This window comes from Magallana gigas, chromosome 6 (genome assembly GCF_963853765.1).
Source record: "Magallana gigas chromosome 6, xbMagGiga1.1, whole genome shotgun sequence".
NCBI classification, from domain to species: domain Eukaryota; kingdom Metazoa; phylum Mollusca; class Bivalvia; order Ostreida; family Ostreidae; genus Magallana; species Magallana gigas.
Window position 1 is genome coordinate 42830958 of NC_088858.1, and position 23102 is coordinate 42854059.

At 33.5% G+C, this 23102-nt stretch overlaps 1 protein-coding gene across 18 annotated transcripts in view; it reads left to right on the forward strand.

Moving 5' to 3' along the window:
* Window positions 1-22652, forward strand: part of LOC105322803 (sodium channel protein para) — a 52781-nt gene extending 30129 nt beyond the window's left edge. For 6 of the 18 annotated variants that reach the window (XM_066089104.1, XM_066089106.1, XM_066089107.1 and 3 more), the window contains 26 exons: window positions 1882-2115; window positions 2637-2700; window positions 2797-2941; window positions 3253-3417; window positions 4280-4300; window positions 5024-5203; window positions 5536-5940; window positions 6813-6906; window positions 6996-7055; window positions 7300-7550; window positions 7699-7872; window positions 8231-8569; window positions 8968-9089; window positions 9465-9661; window positions 10372-10404; window positions 11297-11331; window positions 11548-11892; window positions 12402-12575; window positions 13307-13429; window positions 13584-13847; window positions 14036-14089; window positions 14473-14610; window positions 15692-15799; window positions 17036-17306; window positions 18180-18191; window positions 19233-22652. In XM_066089104.1, the coding sequence (XP_065945176.1) occupies window positions 1882-2115; window positions 2637-2700; window positions 2797-2941; window positions 3253-3417; window positions 4280-4300; window positions 5024-5203; window positions 5536-5940; window positions 6813-6906; window positions 6996-7055; window positions 7300-7550; window positions 7699-7872; window positions 8231-8569; window positions 8968-9089; window positions 9465-9661; window positions 10372-10404; window positions 11297-11331; window positions 11548-11892; window positions 12402-12575; window positions 13307-13429; window positions 13584-13847; window positions 14036-14089; window positions 14473-14610; window positions 15692-15799; window positions 17036-17306; window positions 18180-18191; window positions 19233-20467 (5243 nt within the window). In that variant the 3' untranslated portion in view covers window positions 20468-22652. Of the gene's footprint in view, window positions 1-1881; window positions 2116-2636; window positions 2701-2796; window positions 2942-3252; window positions 3418-4279; window positions 4301-5023; window positions 5204-5535; window positions 5941-6812; window positions 6907-6995; window positions 7056-7299; window positions 7551-7698; window positions 7873-8230; window positions 8570-8967; window positions 9090-9464; window positions 9662-10371; window positions 10405-11296; window positions 11332-11547; window positions 11893-12401; window positions 12576-13306; window positions 13430-13583; window positions 13848-14035; window positions 14090-14472; window positions 14611-15077; window positions 15186-15691; window positions 15800-17035; window positions 17307-18179; window positions 18192-19232 lie in introns of all 18 variants that reach the window. The other 12 variants (XM_066089111.1, XM_066089122.1, XM_066089116.1 and 9 more) reach the window with 11 other exon arrangements.
* The last annotated feature ends 450 nt before the right edge of the window (window positions 22653-23102 follow it).

Consider the following 23102-nt stretch of genomic DNA (forward strand, 5'->3'; position numbering starts at 1 on the left):
TTACATTAGTAATTTTTGCATCTTGGCACAGTATTTTCATGATTTGCTTACATTTTTTCTGGATGATTGTTTTCATGCGCTTGCGCTGATCTAGAGTTGGGGTCGGGGGGGAAGGGTTGGTGGTTCGGAAACTATCCCCCTGGAAAATTCAAATTTCTTAAACTTACGTAGAATAATTGCCGAATATGCCTCCCCCCCCTCACCCCCGGAAAACTTAAATATCCCTCAGACTCCCACTGATAAAAAAATCTGAATCCGCGCATGTTCTTGACAATTGTAAGGAACTCTATGATCGAGAATGGAAAAACAAGGGAAATAATCATCTCGACGCGTTCTTGTGTTATGCATTATGTGTATCACAGTTGAAGATCTTTTAAACACTTTCTCCTTACCCAGAATTTCAAAGTAAGATTCTAACAAGACCAAAAATACCTGGATATTTATGTGTATAAATGAATGCAAATTTACATAATTTAAAGTAAAGAAAACATGTTTGCATCTTGGCATGTTTCACTGTATACTGTTGTTTATAAAAATCACTATATCTACATGCCTAACTGTGATTTAATAGAACTATTCTCAACAAGAAACTATGTCATCTATTTCAATTTCAAATATCCGTTGCATTTCAATCTTCAAACTTAGCATGCAATGTAAATTGTTGGTTTATTTCTTAAAGCAAACTACATTCTTCTTTTGAATGAAATATTAATGTTTGAATTTTTTTCAAAATCAAGACCGAACGTAGTAACTATTGTTAAACTTACCTTCAACAAAACATATTGTACAGCTAGGATGCAGATCAAATTCCATGTTTAGACGATTTAAAACTGCAAAAGGATGCTTTTCTTTGCGTTATTTTGTACTAATTTAAATGGCTGTGTTATTGTCATCTGAACAAAAAGAAACTCTTGCTCATCCTTCCCAATCCATTTTACATGTAACAATCTAAGTTACTTAAAAATGACTTTTTAGTAAAGCAATACAACACCAAGAGTTGACTCTACTACAACTTCTAATCCTGTGTTCATAACAAAAATATAACTTTGTGTTTTGATTTAAATACGGAGCGATTTCACATTATTATTAACGTATAAAGAAATTGTTTTCCAGGTGTACTCTTGAATACGATAGTCACTGGTATACAGGCACGTAGCATCAGGGGGGGCCAGGGGGGGCCTGCCCCCCCCCCCCCCCACTTTTTCTAGCAGCAACCAATTTTTTAAAATTTACATATAAAAAAATGAATTATGATGGAGTTGGCCCCCCCACTTTTTTGGAAGTTAGTAAAAAATTGATATGAAAATAAGGAAATGAGTAGTCAAATTGAAGTTACCCCCCCCCCCCCCCCCCCCCCCCCCCCCCCCACGGATTAGGAATTTCATGATTTGGAGAAAAAAAAAATTTGGTAGGGAAGAATTTTTTGGGAAGCATAGTTGAGTCTAACCCCCCCCCCCCCCCCCCCCCCCCCCCCCACGGATTAGGATTTTGAAGATTTTTGAAAACTTTAAATTTCCCTTTTTTTTTTTGCTTGTCAAGATTTTTTGGATGGGTCTGGCCCCCCCACTTTCAAAAACGATGCTACGTGCTTGGTATAACAGTACACCCTTTTATGACTTTAACTCTTGTAGATAATTTTAAGTTTTTTTCTCTTTTTACAAACCAAGTTTAATGCAACGCCAATAAAAAATGAACCATATTGTATTTAATATATATTTTTTTTAGGAGTAAAGCTTTTATAGAGTTTTCAATTGTTCTGATGTTAATTATTTTGGCTCATTCAATGAAAGATGCATAATGAAATAGATTAATTAAAATAAACAATGATATGTTATGTGTCAAATTATATAATGGTCTGATAACAATATGGATTTCCTCTAGGCTTGAAAACCATTGTTGGTGCCTTACTGGAAGCGGTGCGGCGACTCCGTGACGTCATGATTCTGACAGTCTTCATGCTCTCAATTTTTGCCTTAGTTGGTATGCAATTATACATGGGTACCCTCAGACAGAAATGTGTCACATTTGCAAACTTCACGTACGACAATTCTACTGAAGGGAACGATACTCTCAAATCGTTCGACGAAGCTTGGTACGAGTGGGCAATGGACACAGGTTAGTCCAATTAAAGGAGCTGGATGGCCGTGGTCATTTGTTGACCATATTAATCTCCTCGAAATAAAGAGCTCTGTTTTGAATAAAGAGATCAGAAAATATTTACTCAAAGCTAACATATTCAGATGTTTTCTCTGCTAAACAATAGTCCATGCCAAAACATCATACTGTGGAATCATTTTTATTCGTGGGGGTCAATGTTCGTGGGGAGCCAAACATTTCCTGGTTCTTGGAGGGGTAATTTTGTCGGTAGCAAAATCTAATTTGTTAATAAATGTACGAAACAAATACGTTTGTGGGAATGTAAAATCGTGTGCAAGGGTTACCCACGAAAGCCTCTAACATTGGTCGCCCACGAACAACGATGATTCAGCAGTATTTATTTTTAGGTAAATCTAAGGGGTAATTTTTTGAGCATCCAGTCACCTTTAACCTCTTTCTATAGATTGAGATTGAGCATATTTGACGCTAGACTTGGAACTATTTTGATAATTATTTTATTATTACGTTGTTTTATTAAGAAAACTGGAAACAGATAGAAGGCACTGGTGAATTTCTTATCTGTGGAAATGCTTCCGGAGCAGGGTATAAATGATTTTTTTTCTGTTGCTGTAACTCTTGAGAATTTAGTAGAACTTACGATTTATGCCCAGCGCTATTTAATTTTTTTTTCTTCTGTAGGGAATGTCCGAGTGAATATATATGCATTAATGACACTCACACAAACCCAGACTTCAACTTCACCCATTTTGACAACTTCGGAACTGCTCTTCTTTGTACATTCCGTTTAATGACACAAGACTTTTGGGAAAATCTTTATCAAATAGTAAGTATTTTAAGAAAATAACATACATGTAACTTTCTTAAAAAAACTTACTATAAGAAAACGTATGTCAGTCGGAAGAAAATAGAAACCCTGTTGATTTGTAACGCATATTTCTACTTGCACATTGGTATTCAGTTTACGTATTTTGTAGAAACGTGTAAACATGTACATTAAAACTATTTATCATCAATTTGAAAAATTAAACTTAAATAAAATGAATGTACAAAAATGATAAAATCAAACTTTGATAAATGAACAAAAATGAAAGTGCAAAATTCTTCATTGTTAATTTTGCTTTGGAAATGTTGTAGACTCTCCGAGCAGAAGGTCCCTACCATAGCGCCTACTTTGTCATCGTGATACTGCTGGGCTCGTTCTATCTCGTCAATCTGATCTTGGCTATCGTCGCCATGTCGTACGATGAGACTCAGAAACAGGACCAGGCCGATGCCGACGAAGAGGCGGAAGAACGAAAGGTCAGATACCAGTTGTTAACGGGGAGAGTAATTAATTATTCTTTCTTTGTAAAATTCGGGTAGGTTTCTACAAGGGAAGGTGTCAAAATATCCAGTTGGTTCCCATATAAAGCTTTAACGGTTTTGATGTAAAAACGGCGTGCCTTTATTTTCTGGATATTATTACTCTTGGTCCAATATTGAATCGCACATTGGTTAGAATGTTCACATACAAACATTTTAAATATGTTAAACGGACATTTTAAGAGTATTTTCCTCCTTTTAACAAGTGTTTCAAGCTTTATACAAAATAAAAAGGAGCATTCAAACCAAAACAGATTGCTGCTTGGGACAAAAAGAGGTAGGGGTTAGTTTGAACAAGTAAAAAGAAGTACTGTTACCATCACCAAGTTCAACAAGAAGTTTTCACTTTTTCCTTCAATAAGACAATGATATATGATTGTTTTGATGTTGTGTTTTAGGACGATAACTCTTGTGCTCATTCCAGCGTAAGTAACGAAGTCCCGCTTACAACGTGACGTCACGAGAGTACATGCTTACATTGATACTAACCATTGTTACTGTCCAATACGTCATATATATGTAGACCTCTAGAGATGGAATAACACCTTTATGTAGAACAATTAATTTGGTGTTGGAAACTTCCCGTTTAACCATGATACACTTATGGGATACATGTAATACCAATTACCATAGACCGTAGAAACAGCTTACCATGATAATCGTAAATGTATTTACGAAATCCAGAAAAGATTAAGATTATCAAATTCCACCGTATTTCATTTTTGAAAGCATATAAAATTTGAATAAACTGAGCTTCTCAACAGAACTTGAGCATGATATAGAAATGTTATTGTTATAGAAAGCAAAACGAATCCATGCGGTAAGTAATCGCACCGCGCACGGATGGAGTATCCAAATCCGAAATACACACGATTGCATACTTTATATTCAGATATTACTTATAATATTAGAATATACAAATATTCTCTCTATTTACTAATTCAGACTCGTCTCGCATGATGGTCTATTACATATATATGCATGTGTATCGGTAAAAGCTTGATGAAGACATGGAATTGAATTTCGTATCTAATTAACCTGAGAAGAATCTTGATCATGTTGCATAGTCCGAACTGACCTTTTTGTATGAAGGATTTTTTAAATATCATAGTTGTATGTTCAGGCATCTTTATAAATATTTTTCTTCATATTTTTGCTTACTATTTTTTCTATGTACGTGTAGACACACTTTTAAAAATATTGAATCGCACATGTATTGCTTTCCCCTATCTTCTCTAACAGTCATTAAAAATAAATGTACACTGTATGATGAATTTAACCCAATGGTCTTCCAACCATACCCATCCCCGTTAAATTACCCAATCCACTAATTTCCTAAATCCCTCGGGTCAGGAAAAAATAATGTTCCCGATCATTCATTATCATAATGGTTATGATACTCTGCGATTTTGCACGTCTTTTTGAAAGATCAATGTTGTTTTATTGATATGGTTTACATATATATTTTACTGAGTTTTCCTGTTATATATTTCAAGAGTTTGTCGATGACTTTGATAATACTTGTAAAATTATATGTGCACAGATTCAACAAACAATGCATGACGAACTACGGGAAGATTATCATGAATATCTGGAGGAAAAAATGTCTCAAGCAAAGAGCCAATCAGACACGTCGTTAAGTGACCATGAAAATGCAGACAAAATCAGTCTCCGGTCCAATAAACCGGACGAAAACGGACAATTTCTGAGTGTCATGAAGAAGGTAATGTTTGATGTGTAACATGTCACTGAGGTGATGGGGAAAAAATTGCTGGGGTTCCTAAAACTACTAACGATAGTATTTAAAATTGTGTGTTATCCCCCTCACACTATGTTATGTTTCTTTAAAGTACTTTGCATGAAGTCTTGCACCACCGTTTGTAGTTTACAGAGTAAATTAAAACAATGACTAATTTTGCTTTGAGTTAACAAATTTAAAAGTGTGGTGTTCCTTGTCTATTCATTTCTATACAAAGAACACTTGGCTAATCTGGCGCTATGCATCATCCCTAACAGCTTTTGGCTTCCTTGATTGTGTATGTGCATTTTTTGCAGCAACCTAGTTTGAGTTTGCCCGGCACACCGTTTGTACGGAGAAACACAAAGAAGAAATATAAGCCTAATCACGCTGACCATCAACCTTTAATGCTGGACAATCTACCCTTTATTGACGATCCAAATGCCGTTACCCCATGTTCGGATGATTTAACTATGAATCTGACTTATAAGCAATTCATTGCGTCACGAAGAGGTAGCTATGCGTCATTATTAAAACGCACTGGTTCCTCGAGACGCAGTAGTTTCGCGTCACGTGACAGCAGGCGATCCCTACCGAAGTCTCCCCGATCTCCTTTAGAAAAGCCCGGGAAATTAGATACTCCGTGGGACTGGAAAAAACCAAAGGACAGCTCCCTGCTCCACCCCCATGACGCAGGGGACAGGGGTAAACTTGTTGAGAATGTAAGTCTGAAAAGACTTCTGCAGATATGTGTTACTTAAAAGTATAAAGGTCACCAATTATGTTTTAGTAAAGATTTTTAAAGTGTGCTTTTTTTCAGGTCAAAATATTAAATTTTGTAACCTTGTAATTGTATGCAAAAAACGGCAATTCTCGGTACCAATTTCCCCTTTACCAAAATACCACTTCTTCATTTTAAATATATATTCAAATATATTTATATACTTCTTCCATAATATCTTTCAGTTTGGTTCTAGTTTAAAATGCTATTTCGACAAATATATCTTCCTGAATTTTAAACTGGGTTTTAGGCAAAATATTTAATTTTCTTCTTTGCTAAAATTCTGATCTAATTTCATTCACATTTGTATAGACTTGACATAAAACCTTACGCAGACTAGAATACTCTATGTATCATCTCGATTAGCATCATATCATTAATTTTGGTGCATGTTTATATCCTGACATCCCTCACACTACCCCATGGTCAATCCCTTGCATTCATTGTTCATCATATGGTGATTGTGGCATGCTTTGTGGAACAATCTACTAATTTGCTCGCAAGGTTATGGGGCTCATTCGCTGCTTAATGTTGATCACATAATTACATGTATATTCGAAAGAATCTAATATATAATAAATAAATAACCGATGCTTGATACAATATTATACTATATCATGACACATACCAATATTAGGTATAAATTGTGTTGTTTTTTTAACTATGTAGAATGTGTAGTACAAAAAGTACTAGAAATCTTTTTTTTTATTTTAATTTAAACATATGAGCTGAGAAAGCAAAAGCAAAAATATTCTAACGATTCGAGTAATCTTGACATATAATAACTAAAGAAAGTTCATGAACAATTTACAGGGGTCAATAAATGGGTCACGAATGGATATTGAGAAAAAATCGCATGACGGTGAAATATGCCACCCTCATGGGGGGAAGCACGTAGACCCGAGAGGTAAACTTTTAACCACCTCATTTTTCATGGCATCTTTTAACATTTAATGGATCCCGTAGATATTTAAGTTATGGCGTCTTTTTTGGTAGACATGATGGTGCTGAAGAGTCTTTTAGCGCATGCGGAAGGCCACCGGAACAGCAGGCATAGTAAGTAGTAAACACGATTATTCGTAAAAATTCAAGTTTCCATTGACTGTATGGTTGCATATTTCTGCCCTTTAACCGCAAAAACTTAACTGAATATGCAGGAGATGTATGTCAACATGTATTAAGATAACTAACTAACTAACTGACTCTCTCTCTCTCTCTCTCTCTCTCTCTCTCTCTCTCTCTCTCTCTCTCTCTCTCTCTCTCTCTCCCCACACTACAATGTTGATTCTCGTCCCTACAGGTGTAATGAGCGACTACCTTCCTTTCGAGGAAGAAGAGGAGCCGCTGAAGGACAGACTGTACAAACGCTTCTGTAGCTGGACCTGCTGCCCTTGTTACTTAAAATTCCAGGAGATAGTCGGTCTCATCGTGTTGGATGCTTTTGTAGACCTCTTCATCACCATTTGTATCCTAGCAAACACTGCCTTCATGGCGGCTGATCAGCATCCGAAATCTCCGGAACTCACGGAAATCCTACAAAATGGAAACTATGCAAGTGTTTTTGTCGTCTTTTCTTTTGAAATGAAACAACATTTGTATCAAAATATACCTAAACTTCATCATGAACTCGCCTATAAAACACTTGTTCTGGTATAAAATCTTAATCTATAGGTTTTCTCTTTCTTTTAAAACCTTTCAGGTCTTCACAGCGATATTTGCCTCCGAGGCTTTCCTCAAACTGATTGCCCTTAGTCCCATGTACTACTTCAGAGATGGCTGGAACTGCTTTGATTTCTTGATCGTGTTTCTCAGCTTTTTAGAAATGGCGTTAGATGGCGTTTCCGGTTTATCGGTTCTCAGGAGCTTCCGTTTGGTAAGATAATAGTATATTTAATGCCGTTTTAAATTTTGTGAACTTTGTTAAAAGAAAGATAACTCAGTTTTCATACATTATGATGAAGTGCAGTTCAAAAAGACTTAATTTTAGACTACATGTATATTCACCTCCTTTTAAAGAAGAGCTATGTATGGAGATATAAGAGAATAATCAAAATTTATTTTAAAAAAAACTATTATATTTAGATTTTTCTTTACTAAAAATTGAAGTTTATGGCTTAAAATCATGTTTATAATTTTTAGTTGTGTATTTGATGGGTAATTTGTTGACCTTACAAATGCAACTTTTAAATAAAAAACATTTATTAATTATCTTGTTCATTCTTTTCTTCTAGTTACGAGTGTTCAAGCTGGCGCGGTCATGGCAGACTCTAAACATGTTGATTCGTATCGTGGCTGGCACGATGGGAGCGCTGGGCAACCTGATCTTTGTTCTTGCCATTGTGGTGTTTATATTCGCTGTGATGGGACAGCAGTTATTCCGAGACGGATATATAGCTGAATATGGGGACGACATGCCGAGGTGGAGCTTCACAGACTTTCTCCACTCGTTTATGATTATCTTCCGTGTGTTGTGTGGAGAGTGGATCCAGTCCATGTGGGGCTGCACGAACGCCAATGGGCCGATCTGTGTCCCGTTCTTTCTGTTGACTTACGTCATAGGCAACCTGGTTGTAAGTTTAAGTCTATAATGGCTAGTATCTACTAGCTAGAGCTATCTTAATTTAAAGTGACAAACGAACTCACAACTATGTTTTTAAATGTTTTCTAATCTTCAAAATAAATTCTTAAACCTTGGAGGAAGGAGACAATAGTGTCCCTTCTAAAAATAAAAACTTGCAATTTACTAATGCTTTTAATGATGGAACACAATCATTGGTACAACAACATCATGGTTTGCATAACATCATGGTTTGCATACACATTTAATGAATAAGTATTTTTAAGTTTATTGTTGATGCTTTATAATGACGTTGTTTTCTATTGTATCTATAGGTACTTTATAATGACGTTGTTTTCTATTGTATCTATAGGTACTTTATAATGACGTTGTTTTCTATTGTATCTATAGGTACTTAACCTCTTTCTTGCCTTGCTGTTGAACTCGTTTGGAGCTGAGAGTCTTAGTGGAGGAGAGAGCGAAGAAGACAAGGAACCCAACAAACTCTCGGAGGCCATCGATAGATTTAAACGGTCTGCAATACATTGCCGTGTTGAAATTTCTTTGTCATCTTAAACTTTAACATTGTCTTGATATTTTCCGTGCGAGCCAACATTCAGTTGTTAAGTTTAGAATCATGAAATTTTGTAGGGGCTATTTTTCGTGGATTGTCAATATTTTAATAGATTCTTTAAAACTAATTATTAATCAATGATTGATGAATCGCAATGCACTGCGTTCCGTAATTCTTTTAGGATGTTTTATTTGTGAGTGAATGCAAGGGTCTTACAAACTTTACCAATATTGAGACACCATGAGATCTATGATTCCTTAGTATTTACATTTAGAATAGGTAAAAGAACAGCAATTGGAAAATTTTCATTTTTTTCCCTTTTATAATGTTTTAGATTTGGAAGATGGGTCAAAGTCAAAGTGATAGTGTGTTTGAAAGTGAAAATGAAAGCTAAACCCAAAGCGAACGAGAGAGAACCAAGCCCGCGTGTGAATGGGAAGGAGACGATTCCAGACGGGGAGGCGACATTCAGCAACGGTACACTGATTGAAATGCAGACTAAATTTGACGATGACGAAATCTCTGTTCAAGGTTTTATTTTCACTTTATTATTAGTTTTACTCGACAGAAGTTAATGTTATTACTAAAACATTGAAGCGATAATAGTTTAATACAATTAGTCAATAAAAAGAATTTCAGCATAACGCAAAGCAAACTAAACTTTAAAAATCAATTATAATTTGGTAAAATGATCACAAACTAGATTTCGATTGTATTTAATTTCTGTCGTGTATTAGCACTTTATATTGATTTTCGTGTGACTTAACTTTGTGAAAGACTTTCATTAATTCTTCTGCTGGATGCCATTCTTGAATCATGTAATTTATTATTCAATTGAAATCAATCAAAAATGATCTATGAACATTACAAGGTTTGATCTATGTCGTTTATATATAAACATTAAAAGAATGAAATTACTGTTACCAGAATTTTTATTTTAACATCTTCTGTAATTTAACTGTTCTTTAAAAAAAATTAAAATAATAATTTTTTCAATGGCATCATGTATGTGGTAGCTTCTCATCTAGCAGAAAAATTTTATTTAATTTTTATTTGAATTATTTAAATTAATTTGAACAGGTACTGATATAAATATTAATTATAAACATTATTATATAGTTCGCTGCAATTTCCATCGTACGAATTTGCAAGGCATTCAGCAAAAGATTTGTGAAAATCAATGACACTTATAATTGATTTGATTGGTGATTTATAATTTGTCATTTGTATTAATCCATTAGGAGATGTAGATCTAGTGGATAACCACGCACCCGGTAACTTTTGTTTTGTGAAATATTTGATATTTTTTCATCACATTTTTATCCTTTTGCTTGTTGTCTGTAGCTTAGGGTTTATTATTCCTCTGATTAAAAATTAAAGAGAATGTTCTTGATAAAACTAATGACTACTGCATATGAGAAAAAAATTCCCTGCGGTTTATATTCGCCAAACTTCGCCCTAATTGAAACTGGACTGATTTACATTGTAGTTATAGCCAAGTTTTAAAAACAAAATCACGAATTTTTTTCTTTCAACATTAGCTTGCACTCACTATATACAAATTGGCTGGTTAAAAGGCGATTTGCAAAAATCCATAATATTCTGAGGCTTTCAAACAAAGAAACAGAGGGATAAAAATCCATTTACCAATCGATATCAATTTTTGTTTTCTTACATTTATTTTTTATGTAGAATATAAAGGGTTATGATATTATGATGTAAATTAAATTGGTAAATGATTTCGACGTAAAAAGTGCCAAGTAAAACAGTGCTGACTGTGACTATCCTTTTCTATCCGATATAAGCTTCATTTACTGATGACGAGCTCCAGTTTTTATAAAAGCAACCAATCTATCCAGATTCATCTATAGGTGCTTTGAATTGATAATTAACACTAAAAAGAAAAAAAAAGAATTTTTATAGCTCAGATTATTTAACTATTTGTCGTGAATATACTTTTATCTGTTTTTTTATTTTCTCTCTACTTATATGTTTAAAATGCAAACAATTTTATTTTAAACAAATAAAATGTTCTTGGTTTCAAAGTAACGTATTATTGTTCTTGAGACTTTCAAGTCAGTTAACATTGCACTGTGAGAACAGATATCTTTTTGTTTATTTAAAAGTTTAGCTGGAAAATAATTTTATTCTTCAATTTTATCACAGACAAATCAACAACAATTGTTGTGGAAGACGAAAAGGTGCGTATAACAGTTTTGAGGAAAACCTGTGTACCCTCTTTTTTTTTTAAATTGTAAAATTTGTGTGATTATGAGTGTCATATACAAAAATTTTGATTATTAATAGTCAAAATTTGTGAATATGTTAAGGACACTAACCATCTTCGTGTTAATATTTTTTTAAAAATGTACATTCTGCTCACATTTGTATATTTATTTTCAATGACCTATGCACAGAAAGCGGAAGATACCACACGCCCAAACAGTCGTGCGAGTCCAAGGGAATCACTGAGTTCCAACAGTCACCATTCAATGTCAGACGATGACACCAAATTGAGCTTAACCAAAGTCGACGCAGACGGCGAACCGGAAATAAACGAGGTCAAGGTCACTTATGCAAACTACCCGGATGACTGCTTTTGTAAAATCTGCCGACGGAAGTGCCCGTGCTGCATACGGTTTGAAAACACGAAATGGGGGAAGAAGGCTTGGAAGATACGATGTTTAGCTTATGCCCTGGTCGAACACAAATATTTTGAGACTTTCATTATTACAATGATTCTTGCCAGTAGTATCGCTCTTGTAAGTGCTGTTTTGTTCTGTGATGATTCAGATTCATTTATTTTAATTTCAAACCACTTTACAATGGTATAAAGAGACTATAAAATGCCTAAACGTTTAGATTTTCAAATTAAATAACAACGGCGTACGTGAAATTACAAGTATAAAGAAAGGTATAGCCTCATGTTTTAATAAATGTGAAGTACAGAAACTACTTGGGGAGCATATTTTATTTATTTTCATAATAAATTTAATGAATATAATTTTCTTTAAAAAAATAAACCCAGTGTTTACTATTTGACATTATATGTATTTTTAACAGTATTTTTTATTTTGATGGTTGAGTTCTTGCTGATTGAATTCTTTTTGCTGTAATGACTGACAATTAAAAATACATAGGAAATTCATCCCCAATTTCTGTCATATGAATCACTGTAATAAACCATTTCCTTTTTCTTTTTTTAAATTTTCTTAATATATGGCATTTATTACGAAGATTTAACATTTATTATTAATAATGATAATTACAGGCAATCGAAGATGTATACTTGGAAGAGAGGCCAACACTGGAACAGATTCTTGAAATAACGGACAAGTTCTTTACCACTGTATTCATTATAGAAATGTTCATAAAATGGACTGCGTTTGGATTCAAGAAATATTTTACAGATGCGTGGTGTTGGCTTGACTTTGTTATCGTTGGGGTAAGTTTGTAACCCCGTTTTTGATAATTGCTATATATTTAGTATATAATACGCTTTGTTTTATTGAGTTCACCGTGTCACTCCCAGATTCTCTCTCCGTTAACGTTAATCAAAAAAACATTTTGAACAGTGTTTCTCTACGATGAAAAACCATCCTGATCATGGTACTTTTTCTGTTATCAATCAAGTTATGAATTGCCGCAGAGCTTTTTTATCTTTTGTTGTTTTTACAGAACACGTGTAATAATACTTTGTTAACTTTAACATTAAATTTTCGTGTTGAATTGATACCGGTGTATTTATCAATAATATAGATAAATCATAGCTACATCATTTTGATGTTTATGGGTATATACAGTTTGATAAGTAAGCACTTCTGCCTTAGTAAAGCCAGCACTGCAAGTGCATTACATAATATTACATCCACTTGAAAATATTGTTTACAATTTTGTTGTATATTAGTTTTATGTGTTGTACTCTACAGTTGCGTTTATGGAGTCTTGAACGCAACTTTGGTTGTGAGGAGCTTAGGGCAAAAGTGCAATATGTATGCAAAAATATCTATAAAACGTAAAACATGATGTTATGTTTTGATTTTTTTTTTCAAAATGTATTTGGAAGTCTGCCGCGACTTGCAACCCTTTAACTTAAATTATTATTGAAAATTGTTTATATAGGTTTATACTTTTACAAAAACAAGTATTTATAATTAAAGCTTAATCTCCATCTAGATTTCAATCGTAATGCTGGTCTTCGAACTGCTTGGTATGGAAAAAGTCGGTGCAATAAAAGCCATGAGGACGCTGAGAGCCTTACGACCCCTAAGAGCTGTGTCCCGGTGGGAGGGAATGAGGGTAGGGATAAGATTTAATTATATTTATGCGACATACAGACCTTCATATATGTAAATTAAATACTTATTCTAGATATGCATTTATTCCGATGAATATACAGTTGGCACTTAATATGAATTGATTGTTGTGTTAAAGCAGTGTTATTCCCAAATAGGTCGTCGTCAATGCTTTGATCAAAGCCATTCCTTCCATTGCCAATGTCATGATGGTGTGCCTCATTTTTTGGTTGATATTTGGAATCGTCGGGGTACAGTTCTTCGCCGGCAAGTTTTACAAATGCGTGGATGAAGACGGAAACAAATTGTCTGTAAACATCACTAAAAACAAATTTGAATGTCTAGAAAAAAATTATACATGGATAAACTCCAAAATCAACTTTGATGACGTACTGATGTCGTACCTGGCATTGTTCCAAGTAGTGAGTACATTTATCATTTATGCACATGCGTTGCACGTGTTATCATGGTGTCACATATTCAACATGAAAGTGACTATAGGCATTTAATTGTCTGTGAAAAATAGGTGAATTCATTTTGAAGGATTTTTGTTTTCTCTATAAGAAAATTCAATTACAATAGTTAAGACTGTTTTGTTCTGCTTCAACAGGCGACATACAAAGGATGGATCGAAGTAATGAATGACGCAATAGACAGCAAAGAAGTAAGCCTTTTTATTGTAAAACATGTAGCAGCAAAAATACACAAGTATTATATCGACTTCATGTGCTGATCTAGTATTTTTTTTCGGAGGGGGGTGGGGGACCAAAGAATAATTGTGTTTGCCGTGCGGGTGGATGGGTCAAAAGCCCTGTTTTGGTGAAATTACTAAGTGAAGTAAATTTTAATTTGCCAGGAAGGTCTGACCCCCCCCCCCTCCGTTCTAGATCCGCGCATGATCTTTAAAATAACAGGAATAACTAAGCGTTTTACGAAGGCATGTAAACAAAAGTTTGACAAAACTGAGGGTGTTGTTCTCTCTCAATGAGCAGGGAGATATATTACTGTGATTACAGCAAGAATCTGATGTTTCTTTATTATCAACAGATTGACGAGCAGCCCGAGCGAGAAGTCAATGTTTACATGTACCTGTACTTCGTCTTCTTTATCATATTCGGTTCATTCTTTACCCTGAATCTGTTCATCGGTGTCATCATTGAAAACTTCAATCAGCAGAAAAAAAAGGTAATCATAACTATACATATATACATTACAAAATGCTACCGTGCTTTATATCCAGGATAATGTTACACGTGCAAAACTTAATTATATATAAAAATAAAATTGATAAATGCATGCATGTAAAAGCATTGATTTTAAAAACTTGTATTGCTGAAATTGAAATAAGAATCTATTTTAATCATTTACTCTTCTTGGGGTAATTATTAAATCATGTTTGTATAACAAAACTGTTCTCTTTTAGAGATTTATCTGATGACTTCTTTTATTTCTTATGTTAAGGAATACTACATGCAGTACTATATTTTCAACTTCATGTACATGTATTTAGTTAATTTGCAATTTACAAATCTAAAAGAGTTAAGCTATGAAAATGGCGATTAAGAAATATTTCTACGCAAATTCTGCTTCATCCTTTTGAAAAAGATGATTTTAAGTAAATAACAGAATGTCTGCCTGAAATATTGTATTAGGCTGGAGGATCGTTAGAAATGTTTATGACAGAAGACCAGAAGAAATACTATAAAGCGATGAAGCGGATGGCGGCCAAGTCTCCACAAAAATCGATTCCAAGACCAGGAGTTAGTTTCGTTTTTTAAAAAAAGCTGCGTGTATATTGGCTTGTGACGTCATCATCTTATTGGCGTGGCTATTGACATAACTCTCTCCTCGTCTCTATGTCTTAGCGTGTTCATAGCTCATAGCTTTATATAGCGTGTTACAACCAGTATCTGTCTTCCAAGTTCCTCTGCTGTCATGAGTTTTTTTTTCTGATTACTTTATCTGAAGCGAACAAATCTTTACCAAGTTATTGTATGGACGTTGTCTTTAAGTTAAGAATGAGATTCGAATATGAATGAAAAAATCATGACATCTGAGAACAGACACTGGTTTGTTTGCTCTCTTCCTTGTGTTACGTGTAAACCATTCCTTGTTATATAACATGTAGCCATATATACACAACTGGGTGATGGGTGAACCACTGCTTAATTAAGACAGAAGCGGTATACTAACCAAACAAAACCTTGTTACAGGGAATAAAAGGTGTTTTCCTGAATAAACCCCAAAATCCTATGTTTTTATACAGGCTGGTGGATCTTTGGAGATGTTTATGACAGATGACCAGAAAAAGTATTACATGGCCATGAAGCGGATGTCGTCTAAGTCTCCGCAGAAATCTATCCCCCGACCAAGCGTTAGTGTTATACACACACAAGAATGACGTAGACTGATCACGTGGTTCAAGTTGCATACTTTTTGACATGCTCAGTCTACACTCAAGCACGGCATGAAAATTAAATAAAATACCGTGGTTCTTTTGAGGAAAAAAATCATTATCTAAAATGAAGGCAATAAATCGAATATATCCTTTAACATGTAGAATTATTCTGTGTTTAAAATTTAAAAAAAAACGTGTCTTCGAAAAACTTTAAAATATTATTTGCCACGGTGTTGAATATCGGTTTCTTTTTTATCAAACCTTATGACTAATTGTTATAAACTTTTTTTTTGTCCAATATCCGAACTAATAGTATTAACATCTCATCTTTTTACCCTCGATTAATACTATTTTATTGAAAACATTTCAATTTCTTTAACGCCGGTTCTAACGTTTGACTTTTGCACCAGTAGTGAAATAGGTTGGCACTTATTAGAATTTAAAATAATATTCCACAGAAAAGTTGTTGTAAATTTTGTTAAAATCGGGTGTAAAATTTGTATATATATTAGATAAAGTTTTAGTTTACCGCACATCTATTTATCGAAACAGATTAACAAAGCACTTTTTGGCATGAAGTTCTTTCAATTTAGCAGTCGGGAAAACCATGAATGCTCTCTTTATACGCATGTTTCTAGTTGATATATGTACATTCCTGTATTTGTAATGCCATACATGTGCATGTTAGTTACACGTGTTTTAGTTGAAAATGGATTTGTCCCATTTGGAATCATCTATTCATTCTTCAATGTAATTTCTATACATTGATAGATAATTTTAAAAAAAATGCATTTTGTTTGAAGATATAAAAATGTTATAAATCTTTACATTCTTCTAATTTATTCTGCAACTACAATTGAATGTTTTACAGATAAACATTGCATGTAATTTCACTCACTTTTAAAAGCACTAATATTCATTTCAAGTTGTATATATACAAAAACTAATCACAGTTTATCGAAATGTTTTCATCTGTTTTTCTTTCAAAATTTGACTAATATTCAAATGTTAAAAAAAACAATTAATACCAAATTAAAACTATTTGTATGATAGAGGATAATGAAAGTATATATATAATTATTTCTCGATTTAGATTTCTCTATTATGCATTATAAAGTGAATATTTCTAGAAAGTGTATATACGTTTTATGATTCCTGTAGATATCCTACAACTCACTTGTAATTATGTTATTGATTTTTTTTTTTGTAAAGAATATAATCATGGGATGGATTTTTGATGCTGTGACCAACCAGAAATTTGACATCGGGATCATGATAATAATCATGCTGAACATGCTGACCATGGCGCTTGAACACTACAAGCAGTCCCAGATGTTTACGACCATCTTGAACCACGTGAATATGTCGTTCATCATTATATTCACGGTCGAGTGCGTTCTCAAACTTATCGGACTGAGGCATTTCTACTTCAAGTTCCCATGGAATATATTTGACTTTGTGGTAGTGGTACTTTCAATCCTAGGTAAGAATAATATCTATTTCGTGTTTTACTATCGTTTTGTAGAATTTTTTTAATAAATTATGTCAGTTTACTTGTATACTAGTATATCCCTAGAAGTATGCATATACGTCAGACAAAGTAATGATTTTAATTTAAATTTTGTAGAGTTTTTCTGTTAATAGAAGTCTTATTTTTTGTAAACGAGGAATTACTTCTTGCTTTTAATCGCCGATCGAAATGCAAAATCTTTCAAAAAAACTTTGAATAGTTTTATAATAAAAGTTTTAGACTAATGTACTATAGTATATAGATAAAATCTTATGTATCAAATTTACAGTTGTCATATTTTTATCGATTATAGGTATCAGTTAATGCGTCTATTAAATTTATTAGTTTTGAAAAAACGCAAGCGAATAATTCCTTTAAACATGTTTTGAATTGTTATTTCTCATAGATCTATGCTTTTGTTGTGAATGCAATGGTGCTTGTTTATAGCTATATGCAACATACACAGACAATATGTATTCACTGGACTTTCGTAGCCTATATTGTGATGTATCCAATATATGGTTTCATAAAATGATCCAGTTTCATTCGTGCCACGCTAATCTATGTATCTTATAGCCGCTTATAATGTTCAGTATATTTGCCGCATTTTACACTCAGCTTATTGTCACTGCCTGCAGTTATGTATGATTTCTGCATGTTTGACTACCCATGATGGAATAATAGAAACTTTGGTTTATTAGTCGATTCTCGCATGTATTTAGTGGGTGCTTAAGTTTTTAGATTATGCACATAGTTTTTATTTCTTTAAGTGGTATGCATCTGCTATATTGGTTGTCAGATATAATATGCTGCTTTTTAATGTAATTTACCTCTATTGTCATATAGGAGAAATTGTCAGTGAGTAAACGTGTGATGGGTGATCTCCCTTGGTGCATGGCATTATACTACCTTTGAAATATTGATGATATAAAAAAAATTTTGGTTGTATTAAATTTATCATACTGTGTTCAGCTGAGTTGCCGGTCATTGCAAAGTTCGAACTTCAAGAATGTCATTTAATGAAGTTTTGTTGAGTAGTAGTTTTTCTCATAACTGTGTGTATTTCTTCATACTAACTTGCTCTCTTTTAGTTTAAGTTTATAATAGAGCAGTTCTATCCATGACATTTTTGTTTAGTTTCAAGTATCGAAAAATAAGAATGCAATAAGTTGTCTGTAAAATGAATTTCAAGAAATTGCACATTACACAGTTTTTATTTAATAATTTTGCAAATTTCAAGAGGCCCCCACCCTAATTTAATATGTGTTTTAAAAACAGTTGTTAATACGTTGAAAACGAAACACAGATAAAACTGCATTAAAAGCAGTCGCATAATTTTATCCTCATAAATTAAGATAATTCAAAATGACAAATATTGAAAAAAAATTTGCTGGTTTTCTGATAAGAAAGGTTCTCAACTATTCATCATTGTGCATAGAGCTACATCTTATATAATATATACCGGTATGACTGGTCCAAAAAATTATGCATTTCAAATGATACAAATGTGCAGGAAGATAATTTATCAGTTTTGTCTGGTTTGAGAAAATGTGTAGGTTGTAAGAATTATATATTGAGCATAATATGTTGATGTTTGGCATGGGTGTGTGCATGTAGTAGTTATACTAATCATTGTGAGATTAAGTATATTACTATTACAAAGTTCTATTTCTGAAGAAAAAGGGGTTCTCTTTGTTCGTGTTAACTATTTGATATAATATTATATATGTATATCTTAATTGACGGCATGATTTAGTAGAAAATATATATAGAGTTGTATTATATACATGTACCAATTCATACGTTCCTCTAATATGAGATTGAAAGTAATAGAAACTGATTTTATTCGTCACAAACCCTTTATTCCTGTTTAGATGCAAAGACTCTTTTATTTTGCAGGCGTTGCGCTGAGTGACGTCATGGACCAATTCCTGGTCTCGCCTACGCTTCTTCGAGTGGTCAGGGTCTTCAGGGTTGGCAGAGTGCTCCGTTTGGTCAAGTCGGCGAAAGGGATTCGAACTTTGTTATTTTCTCTTGCCGTGTCGTTGCCTGCTTTATTTAATATCGCTTTACTGCTGTTTCTTGTAATGTTTATATATGCCACGTTCGGGATGAGTTTCTTTATGCATGTAAAACACCAATATGGCATAGATGACTGTTTTAACTTTGAAACATTCTTCCGAAGTATGATATATTTGTTCCAAATGTGTACATCGGCAGGCTGGGATGGCGCCCTGGCCGGAATTACGAACGAGGAGGATTGTATTAAGGAAACTGTCCGATTTGACAATGGCACAACTATATACAGTGACTGTGGTAATTACAAGGCGGGTGTTATGTTCTTGACTTCCTACTTAGTTATAAGCTTCCTTGTGGTAGTGAATATGTACATAGCCGTCATTTTAGAGAACTTCAGTCAGGCAACAGAAGATGTTCAGCAAGGTTTAACTTCTGACGAGTTTGACCTGTTCTATGAGAAATGGGAAAAATTCGACCCAGAGGCTACGAAATTTATTCAACTTAGTCAGTTGTCTGACTTTGTGGATTACCTAGAAGAACCGTTGAGACTTCCAAAACCTAATCACTTTATGCTTGTGAAATTGGATATTCCGATTTGCGAAGATGACAAAGTGTATTGCAGGGATATTCTAGATGCCCTAACGAAGAACTTCCTGGGGACCTCGGACACGCCGGGGGAGATTGATGTCAACGAGGTTGACAAAGATAAGGAGAAAATCGAATATCACGTGACAAGTTCTACCCTTATGCGACAGAAAGAGCACTACGCCGCAAGGGTTATCCAGAAAGCCTGGAGAAGGTACAGAAACGAGAAGGGAAATTTACCCTCGCCACCCCCATACGATATGGTTATTAGTAAGGAAAGTGATATGGTTACAAGCAAAGAGAGTGACATGGCAACCAGCAAGGATAGCAAAGACACGGCAACAACCATTCACGAAGATACCGCAAGCACAAAAAGTGTAAAGAGTGACACATCCACCAAGCAGACGGCCGGAAGTTCTATCGACGTGCACATTGAGATTCCGGAATCAGAAATCACCGAAGAAACGGCAATGTTGTCACCGGAAAATAGAACGGTTGAACTACGCGCAGATAGTGACGTAGTGGCTTGAGGTGATACAGAGAAATTAACTTCGGCAGGAAACTCGAAATGTCCTGGGCCCGGTGACAGAAGGGACTCGGACTTAAGAACTTTAAAGATACTCAAAGTGTACTGCATGTCTTTCTATTTATTAGTTTCAGGATGCAATTATTTACCTTCTGCATTGCGCATGCTACGAAATGCAGAGTTTGTGACTATTTCATTGGTTAAATGATACCAAGGCCAGTTCACCCACTGTTATCAACCCAACCCTTTGGTAAATTACATTTACTACGTTACATTTCATCGAAAAAAAATATATACATGTTTTTTCAGCTACCGTGGATTCAAAATACGCGATGTTAAAAGTTTAAAGGCATAAGATCGTGCTTTATGGAAAATGAGTAGTCATATTGTTCAAAGAAATGATCTAATTAAAGACTGTATTTCTGATAATGATATTAGATTGGAAAAAATTAAAAGTGAACATCAATTGCAAACATCTTTCACAGAATACTGTGTCTGATTTACTAGTTTTGTGCCTAACGTATATTAACCGACTTATTTCACACACTGCATGAGTGAGAGAAAGAGAGAAAACCAACATGACATTTTCTTCCAAAATCTTGCAGTTGTAAACTTTCTGTAGTTGTATTTATGATAAAGAGCATATTAAGCATCGTTAAAATGCTTTAATTCTAACAACTTAACAAACACTGCCGCCATTATCAATGAAAGCAAATTACATGTGCAGAAGCCCAAATTGAAATTCTTTCTCTTGGAATTCTGCCTGACTTTGTAGTTGGTTTTGAATATGAATGGTATCATTTATATGTCCTCTCGCGCGTGATGTTACACTTTTTGATATTAACTGTTGCTCAACACTATTTTGTAACCAAGCTTGTTATATAATTTCATGTACGTACATCTGGTTTAGGGTACATCATATATTCCAAAATACACCCGATTCCTTATACAGTATTGTTGTATTTTTCGTTTGAAATTGCAATTATGTTTTTATAATTGTTTTGGATTTAGTGGTATGTATTTTGGGGAAAAGCGTAAAGTTACGTATGATTGCTGATTACTGAATAAATTTGTTTTTGTATCCTCCGACTTGTGACCCTCTATATTACATTTTAGAAATTTTTTTAGCAACATTGCATCATTGATGAGTCTTGTCAAAAACGAAAGTAAAAGAAAAAGTAAATGAAACGAAATTTTAGTTTGGAAGAGCTCAGTAATTATGAATCTTGAATTAATCTCTGAAATGTCAATATTGTATAAAACTTGAAAACTGTAAAAACTTAAAAGAGGGTTATTAAGAATACAATCATGTGATTTTCTACGGAAAATAAAACCGACCAATACGGGTACATGTTACAAACATATACATTACCATCCATCTATAAATAAGACCTGGAATAATGATGTCATGGTGACAACTAATCATCGTTTATGCAAATGTAAATTGTTTTCAAAACTATCTATAATATAAAATGTTTTCAATGCAGATCTCTACAGCTGAGGTCAAAGGTCAAATTTCGTTATGGCTCGTGATGCTTGGTTAATAGTTGTATAGAGACTGTTTTCTTTGACAATATCTCAATTGTTTGTTTGATTCCATGGATGTGATATTTTATACATAAACTTGGCTTTTATTGTTGCACCAGACTTTGCCAAATGATGTTGAACTCTATGTAGTGTCTGCTTTTTTACGGAATTGTACCCATTTTATGCAGTAGCTATCTTTATTGTCTGTTGTATGTAAGAGTATGTCCTTGACACAATGTCATTTATTCACTTCAATGGAAAATTATTGAAAATCGATATTGAACTTTTAACCAGTTTCGATATAATGCTTTGTGTTTTATGAACAAGAGGTAAAAAAGCAGATTTAGATTAAAAAAATATTTAGAAAAACATTCTACAATGAAATTAGATATATTGTGAATGTAATGTTGAAAATACATCTAGAGAATATTTTTAAATGTTTAGAATTACAAATATATGTCTAAAACACCATTCGATTGAATCAGTTTGATGACAATATAATATTTGACATAACGAGTGCTTGGGAACGGATATAACTGTGAACATTTTCAGTCTATAAATATGCACAATACTGAGTTCTATACAAGGAAGAGTCGTGTATGATCATTATAACATCGGCTTTTTTATTTGCAAATTTCTGTAAATAAATTTATTACACAGTTTTGTGGGTTATTCGTTTTTCTGTCGAATTTCGTCAAAAAGAAAGGTCTGTCAAACATTCATAACGGCATCATATTTGAGTGGTTAAGGTTGCCTTTGTGTATATAGCTACATTAAAAACTTAACTTTTTAATATATATATATATATATATATATATATATATATATATATATATATATATAAATTTTTGACCATTAATTAATTAACTTTTTAATATATATATATATATATATATATATATATATATATATATATATATATATATATATATATATATATATAAATTTTTGACCATTAATTTGAAATTGACAGGTCCGGCCCTTCCATGCATGTAGAAAAACATAGGAGAAAAAATGAAAATATGGATAAGTGTCTTTAAGATCTTCTCCTGAAAAATCGAACAGCCCGTAATTTCTAAAATTTGCATAAACTTTCTGATGTACGAACATCA